The sequence below is a fragment of the Harmonia axyridis genome, chromosome 1, assembly GCF_914767665.1.
Source record: "Harmonia axyridis chromosome 1, icHarAxyr1.1, whole genome shotgun sequence".
Classification (NCBI taxonomy): domain Eukaryota; kingdom Metazoa; phylum Arthropoda; class Insecta; order Coleoptera; family Coccinellidae; genus Harmonia; species Harmonia axyridis.
In genome coordinates this window covers 63,024,683-63,033,420 of record NC_059501.1, presented here as the reverse complement: position 1 = coordinate 63,033,420, position 8,738 = coordinate 63,024,683, and the positions used below count along the sequence as shown (strand labels likewise).

At 34.3% G+C, this 8,738-nt stretch overlaps 1 protein-coding gene across 2 annotated transcripts in view; it reads right to left on the bottom strand.

Annotated features, from left to right (window-relative positions):
* Positions 1 to 729: 729 nt before the first annotated feature.
* LOC123685570 (ceramide transfer protein) overlaps positions 730 to 8,738 on the bottom strand; it is a 42,233-nt gene continuing 34,224 nt past the window's right edge. For both annotated transcript variants that reach the window (XM_045625250.1, XM_045625258.1), the window contains 5 exons: positions 5,714 to 5,884; positions 3,538 to 3,769; positions 2,340 to 2,542; positions 1,038 to 1,170; positions 730 to 951 (listed from right to left, as the gene is read on the bottom strand). In XM_045625250.1, coding sequence (XP_045481206.1) covers positions 818 to 951; positions 1,038 to 1,170; positions 2,340 to 2,542; positions 3,538 to 3,769; positions 5,714 to 5,884 — 873 coding nt within the window. In that variant the 3' untranslated portion in view covers positions 730 to 817. The remainder of the gene's footprint in view (positions 952 to 1,037; positions 1,171 to 2,339; positions 2,543 to 3,537; positions 3,770 to 5,713; positions 5,885 to 8,738) is intronic.

The window sequence follows — 8,738 nt, the reverse complement described above, 5'->3', positions numbered from 1 at the left end:
ACAGCTTCAGGAGTTTTCTGGTGTAAGTAGGTGAAATCTTCACGAATTTCTTTGCCTGAGCAAGTCTAGGAGTGTTAGTCCAGTGGATTGTCCTACTGTTCAACTCCCATAGCTGGACCGCAGCTTTGTATTGGTCTTTTTCTATCCCACAGAAAGGCTCAGGTCCAGCAGGTGTTAACCTAGATGCACTTTTTGCAAGCTCGTCCGCTCTCTCATTTCCTTCAACCCCACAGTGCCCTGGTACCCATAGTAGAGTCACCTTATTTCCTCTGGTCAGTTGCTTTATGGTGTTACGGCACTCCCAAGTCAGCAGAGACCCCTGACAGCACGATTCCAGGGATCTCAGCGTGGCTTGGCTGTCCGTGGTGATGTAGATATGCGCCCCTTTGAGGTTCATTTTGAGACACTCCTGGGCGCATACATAAACAGCTATTTTGTGGGATACTACAAATGGTCTTGAAAAGAAAAGAAAATTCTTTTATTTAAAATTTTATGGAAACATTCAGGTAGAAAAGTATAAATGAAGGCAAGCCAAATTATGCATACACAACAGCAGTAATAGAATGATGACGAATTCAGTAAGCAGCAATCTTCCACTAGTTGCTAAATAGCATAGTACTCAGCTGTAGATTTCTATGAACATTTTTACACTTGAATATGTGTGTTATGGTCTTATAGACTGAGTATTATATACGGTTTGTAATCGAAGATAATAAAAAACATCTCATGTATAAACATAAAATATTTATTACAGTTTATCGAACAATAAAAATAAAATATATGAAGTAAAAATCTCGATCTCTTTTGAACTTATAATCTAATCAGTGAATCTTATTTTTTCGTCCTTCGTTTTTCCAATTACATAAGATGTGAATCTTTTAAGAAATTTGGGGTATTCTCTTTTGTACACAGCTCTCAGTACTGAGGCAGGTGCCCAACCACCTGGATTAACTAGAAGAAAAATTTGGAATTAGTTGATATAATACTTTATATTTATTTCATTTTGTTGAATGTATTTTGCTGATTTACTAACTCACCAACTGAACAATATGTAATTTTACAGCTTATATCATCTCTGGTTACTGGACCTCCATCTTTTGGTGGATTTACCAAAGTCTGACATAATAGACATACTGTCAAATATATCCTTACACATTTTCCAGCATTAGCCTATGAATAAATAATCAGATTAATGAAATTCTCTATAATTCATAATTATATTATATTCCAGTATAGTAAACCTAAGATGCCTAGAAACCCTGGTGTATCTACTTATACCTTATGCCTACTTGAGATCACTAGAGTTTCAGATGGCGCATACATCGTTTCAAAGAATCAAAATTTGAAAATACCTTAGAACGATAATAAGAGAAACGGAAATCGCCTTGTAACTGATGCATTTATTTTGATGCCAACATTTGTCACTCCTTGACTGACGGAACACTATAGCAGTAGTGTAAGATAATTTCATTAATTTCGAAATTATCAATTCATGCTCAAAAATGGTTTACAATGTGATTTATTCATAAAAATTCTTTCGTATTTCAAAAGGGTAAATGTTCTTCTCAGTTTAATGATTTAGCTATTGTGAAGTTATGAAAAAAGGATTCCTAATAAAGCATTCAACAATCAAATCAGGATTCTCCACGCATAGGGCTCCCACATACAATCGGCTAGCTCGATTGTGATTGGTGACACTAAACTTCCATTTCTCTTGTATTCAGGATCAAGCACAAATGTTTACTTTTGCGTTCCTTCTATCTATATTCTAAGGAAAATACTGATTGACACTTAATATCTCATCTGACAGATAGCGGGATACAGTGACTTAATAAACAACAGTGGTGACAAGCGTAGTATCGTTTTTGATTGGCCGAGCCTAAATATGGCGGCTTTTTGTTTACATTCTCCATTTACCTGATTTTTGGGATTTATTCAAAATGTAAGGCCCATTTTATTTAGTCACTGTAGTATTCTTCAGTTGAATAAATTTGTTTTATATACAATCAATTACTATCAGGTCCAATAATTTTGATTTTGACGTGTGTCAGTTCAGTTCAGTGAATTGTATTCTTAATTTCTATGTCCCCATTCGCCATTTTTAGGCTCAATCTGAACGAATTGTCGCCACTATGTTTAATTAAATCACTCTAGCGGGAGTTCGAACAGCGCCACCTTACAGAACACTAATGAGTTCTAGCCAAAGCAATAAGTGGATTCTCTCAAAAAGTTCGAAACAAAATCTAATCATTGCACCAGGGTTTTTAGGTATCTTGAGTAAACCTCATAGAAAACAACAATATTTCAGCAACACTAATAGTGTTCTTTAGGAAACTTACCGGATACTTCTGCAATTCTGTAGAATGATTAACAACAGTCCAAAGATCAGGGCCCTCAGTATCCTGATCATTAGGCATCCTCCTCATGTGTGACCAAAACACGGCATCCCTTTGACTAGCAGGCCAGATCCTTTTGTGCGTCTGCAAGAATAAAATCGTATCGTCTGATATCGTCTCCACCACCAGCATATGTTCCAATGTAGCTGAAAATTTTTTCACTTTTTACTAAACGAATATGTAGAAGATTTATATTGAAAATTAATTTAACTTGATTCTTGAACAATTGAAATGATATGTACATAGATGACAAGCAAAATCATATTGTTAAGCTTCTTACCAACAATAATTGCAAAAAACATAAATGTAGATAATAGAAATAATCAACTGAAAATCTACACCAGAATAAACCAAAAGAAGATATTGAAACATTAGATATAGAAGATGGATGATTTAACAGGATTATTAAGAATCCGCTCTACCATAGTTGATAGGAATAGTTTTCCAAGAGACTTGTGGGAGACTTCTACAATGTACTAAACAGTCTAGCTCTAAATTGAAAAGAAGTAAAATAATAACAATCTTCTAGTGAATTAATTCCAGTGCATTACTCGCCCAAATATTTTGGTGTGTAGTAGCTGAGAAGATAGGCATCTATGATGCAGTAAGCAGTTCTTGAAAAGAAGCATGTTAATATATTTTATCAAGAAGTACCGGAATTCGATCAATTAAAATTCTATCCTAAAAGGATTGTCAAATTTTTTGTAATTAAATTGGTACAACTGTAGTAACCAGACTCTTGGATTTTGGGTGTTATCTACCAATCAGTTTGTTCACGATCTTTACATTGAATAAATATATTGGAAAAAATCAAGGAGAGTCAAGATAGAATACATTAAAAACTGCTCACCATGACATAAAAGAAAATATTGAAGTGAATATAGTTCAAACCACATTTTTTTGGATCAAGTCTATCGTGTAGTATGTTTATAAATGAAGAAATCAAGCAATGATAAATCAGAAGTATACTTCCTGACATCTCTCACCAATCAATTAAAAATGAAAGTCTTCCGATATTGAAGTGAAATCTAATTAACCGATTTAAGTGCCCAAGCACTCAAATCCAAGCATTCATTGAAAAATGTCAAATAATAATCAATCAAACATGTAACTTTATTAATATGATGTCATTAGAACTCACTTTCCCAATCATATCTGTACTGTGGACTGAAGAAATAATGACATAGCTCAAATCCTGTGATACCCTTAACCACATGTACCGCCTTTAGGGGGTCTACCACTAGCCCGTTCACCTCCTCCTCCCTCCTATACATCTTCATTTCTCCGTCTTCGGCGAATAGTTGCCAGCCTGCTCCGCATTCTCCAACTCCTAATTTCGCCATATTGACTTGTCCGTCAACAACTTTTTGTATCTGCAGAAAAAAATGTATGCGTTAGATCCTCGTTAAATTTAATTCTTGTTAAAATTTGAAACAATTTGTGTGGTTATGTTGAAATCAATCGAATATTAAAAGAAGTTTTCATTTTTCTTATCTTTCTATCAATTCTGTTGTATCGTCTCATATTCTAAAAAAAAATATTATCGGTCTGTGTTTACGAAAATAGAATCACTCTTTGAATTGCAAATTTCTAAAATAGTATAAGAATGCTATTTTTGAGTTGAAGTCACCCCTTATAATGTCAACATGTGTTTTTAACAACCTTGAACATATAAGATCATTGACTACTAAGGTTTTTAGATTTAGACAGGTTGTCTCGTAACTTTCAACCAATCAACGTCAACCATTCGTAACGTCACTCGGTTTACACATTCAAATAAATAACATTTGATTGTAATGAAATCGTGGGTTTTTACGGATTTTCTTATTAGTTTGATCGCGTATATCGTTTGTAGCCTCTCCTAAATATTTTTTTTTTTTTCCTTTATATGTGCTTGGCTACTAAGGCCATCTACACAGCGAACATTTCATATTTATCAAACTCATAAACCTCCACCAGACATACACAACATCCATGACCTAGCCAGGATTCGAACCCGGTACCTTCGGCACCACAGCCAACTTCTCAGTCCACTGTACTACCGAGGTAGTCTCTCCTAAATATTCTTTAATATCTTTAATCATAAAATAGCTACGATAAAATGTCTGTCAATGATGGCCAATGGCGATACAGACACTCTATAAACCTTGACAGACACCAGATGACGCGTTACCCCACTCTTCAATCCAAGTTACGAGACAACCTGTGTAATCTAGAGACCTTAATTGACTACGTTCATTACCATTATGTGTTTAAGATCAGGTGTTATATTGTTTGGCCTTCAAAGTCCAACCTCTCTGTCAGGTTGATTTCGACTTAATTTCACGTAAAATACAAATTGTTTTGTTGAGTATTCACAAGGGCAGATTAATCTATTCCATCACAACGATACAGAGAATTATTTCTCAGGATAGTATAGGGTATGGCAATAGGAGGTTTCATTTTGAATAGCCCACTATCAGAGCAGCTGTCAATTTTGAAGCTCAAATCATTTGACATTATAAAAGTAAATACTACGCCATTACTGAAGATGGAACGATACACGTTCCAACAACGCATTGAAATTATTAGTGCCAGTAGTGTTGAGGAAAACTCCGGTTTGTTCATTCCTCGTCGATCTTGGGAATTAGGCATTCCACAAACGATGGAATTGGAAGATAATGATGTGGACGACGTTCATCTTTAACAAGACAGCGCTACATGCCACACAAGCAAGGAAACAACAGTAGTTTTGCAAGAAAAGTTTTCTGGCCATGTTATTTCTCGAAGAAGTGAGCACAATTGGCCACCGAGATCTTCAACACCTTCAGAACTTTCCTTTGGCACCCCTTAAAAGATAAGGTCTATGCCAATGCACCACAATCGATTCAAGACCTTTAAGATGGAATTCGTGAAGTTATCGACGAAATTCAGCCGCAAATGTGCGAATAGGTCATAGAAAATTTCATGAAAAGCATTAGGTGCTGGAACCATAGCCGTGGCTGCCAATTGGTTGATATCATTTTCCATCGTTAATGGAATACATTCCTACTAAACATGCATTGATTTCTTACAAAATATTCTCGTTTTTTTTTTTTACATTAGAATGAAACCTCTTATTGGAGAATCCTTTATAATCGGACTGGCAAAAATCTATTTTTATGTAATTAAGAATCCCTTAGGAACATATTGTCCCTTTGCCCTTTACTCTATAGTGCTGCAGATGTACGCAGCAGAAGAAACTATCTAGTTGCAATTAGACCAAGGCAAGCCGTTTCGATTTCACCACAACACACCTGTATCCTTATACAGGATATAAGAAACTATTTGATAATTACCTCAGGCCATAATCTGTGAGTACTTGCAGGTGACACTGGAGGGGGAGTTGGAGGTACTAAAGTTCCGTTCATCAGTTTATGCCTAATTTCCCGTTCTTCCTCCATTTTATCTAATCCGGTCTCGACAGCATCGTAGAACTCGTCGTCGGCCAAAACACTGTGAGGTCCTTCCTAGAAATAAAATCAACTTTCAAGAAACGATTCCATTATCATTTTTACAGCTTATTTTCAATTTGATGGAAAAAAAAATGTATATAAAATTACCACATCTATACAATTACATAACGTGCTCTGTAGTATGTTATATAAATACACTCAAATATATATTGTTACCGAAGGTAGTGGAAGTATTGAGATTACTTTCGGGATGAAAACATTTTTTGCTCTCCTCAAAATTTCCACTCGCAAAATGCTTTTCAGACTATCAGGAACAACTTTGGCGGAGGATTGGTTCGCTCCTAATAGCCTAAAGCTTAACAAAGAAAAAACGCAGAAGATCTTCTTTGAATGTGGTGGAGATACTGAAAGGATAAAGTTGATTGATGTAGTTTTTGACAACTCTCCCTCTTGGAACCTGTATATGAGATGTTAGGTAAATTATCTCTGGCTATTTTGACTATAAGAAGAATATCTTCTTCGGACGTTTACAGACTAACATACTGCGCTAATTTCTAATCCATAGCAACCTACAGTATTTTACTATGGTGATTCAGCTCTGCATCGAAGAAAGTATTTATCAAGCAAAAGGAGGCAACAAGAGCCTTATGTGGGTTCTCGAGAAGCTGCAAAAAAGAGAAATTGCTTACTCTCCTCTCTGTGTTTATACTGAGTAGCAGGTTATGTATACTTGAAAATGGCCTTAAATGTTTCTGGTCTAAAGGACTTCCATCAATATAACACGAGAAAGTGCCCTTCTTATTTCTCAAGAACTCATCAGGTATTTAGTTACGAACCATAAATGTGCATCAAGATTCCGAACTATCTGAAGATATTATCCAAAAATCAATTTGCAAAAGTGATGAAAGAGATTCTCATTGAAAAGAGGTTTTTATTCTGTTGGTGAGTTAAATTTTTTTTTATTTATTCTTAACTTTTCCATGTTCTAAGTCTTTGCGATTTCCTCTTATACAAGTATGTTTAATTTCGACTTACCATGTAACATTTTTTTATGGTTAAATGAATACTAAACTAAATGCGGGGTGCAAGCGATTTAACTAAAAAATAAATTATCTCGAGGAACGTCCCTATACATATTTTATAACATCCAACTTCCGTAAAAATATCTAACGCAGTTTTTAAATAAACAAGAAACAGACGAAATTGTCTGGAAGGCAAACAAAACGATTCTGATATTTTAATCTGGCGGAAATATCATTCGGACGGAAATTTGTTTCCTTCGGGTTTATTATTTCCGAAAATAAACTTTTTGTATCGTTTAAGGAAGTTTTTTTTATCCCACCCACAAATTTTTGTAGTTATCGTTATGTGATGAATCCAAAATGGAAAAAAAGTCTCCTTTATTGTATGATTTCTAAGAATAAAAATATGGAATCGATTATATCTACTCAAAATTTCACATAGTTTGGGTTCAGTTAGCAACTAAGTTAAGTTAAGTTTTAAGTTCTACGGCTTCGACTACCAGGGCCATTAGCCGTGTGAATTAAAGCTCAATGTGAGATCACTTTCTTCTTCTGCTGTATATGGGCAAAAGTAAATATTTCATTTCGACTAACATAATAAGACATGAACGTGTAGATATAAAATAAATAAATATATACATAAATAGTAAAATATAAACAATATTTACAACATATACAATATAGGGATAACTGGTAAAATAATTTAGATGAAAGTATATATAAAATAAATAAATATATAAATAAAATTATAAAATATAAACAATATGTACAATATATTCCATATGCAATGAGTTAGCAACTACTTTAGCAATTTAAATTTTAGTTTGGAAAATGAGGCAGTGTAACCAAACAGATGTTGTTTTCGAACGTTCGTTCTCTAAACAGGGCGATAAATTATTTCGGTGAGATCTCTGCACTTTTAGAATTTTCGAAAACGGTATACAGTATCGGGTTTTACCAAGAGTACCTTTTTGGTGCAAAATTTAATGATGTTTAAGTTCATTCTGATTATTAAATCTAATTTAAAAAAGTTATGTTCAATACTACTTGGTATGAACCGTGTAACTAAAATATAGCCTTCTCTCAGTCAGATATAAAAACAAATTCATGGGATGTATCAGCTTCCAATATATATTCGTATAAAATTTCATTACAAATAGTTCCGTTAACATCGTGAACATTTTTTCCTTCAACGCCCTTTGTTTTCGATATGGATGACGTTACGAAAATTTTTTACTGAGCAAACCCCAATTATTTTTGAGTGTTCTACCTATCCTAGAGACGGGGCATCTTTTTTCGAAACATCCTGTATGTATTATCAAGAGAAAATCTCGAAATAACAATTTCAAGCAGAATATCGACAAAAACTTAATATTTCAGTAACATATCTGACCGAGTAGGAGTACACTTTGGAAGTTTTTGAAAATATTATTTTCCGATATGATCACCAGAAGTACTAACTACCAATGGCGGTAGCTCTGAAATTAACCTGTGGCTTTCAATCAGCTAGTAGATTTAACTTTCACGAACACATCAAAAACTCAGTGTGCAAAGCCTATGCATCACTAAAAACTCTATATTCTTCTGAAGAGAAGTAGCAATCTAAATAATAAAACCAAAAAACTCTTATACACCGCTATGCTGAGACCGATTATAACGCACGCTGCAACGTTTTTTCCCACCTGAAGCCTCTACAAATATTTCAAAATAAAATAATTACACTAATTACCAATAGTAATAGGTATACCAGCATCAAGGACTTACATAAAAAAACGGAGCTAGAAAAAATAACAAAATATATAAATAAAATTTCCATGAGAAGCAATGCCAAGCCAGAGATATAACACAAAAAATCCTCACTTAAGGCATAATAACATTGACTCATG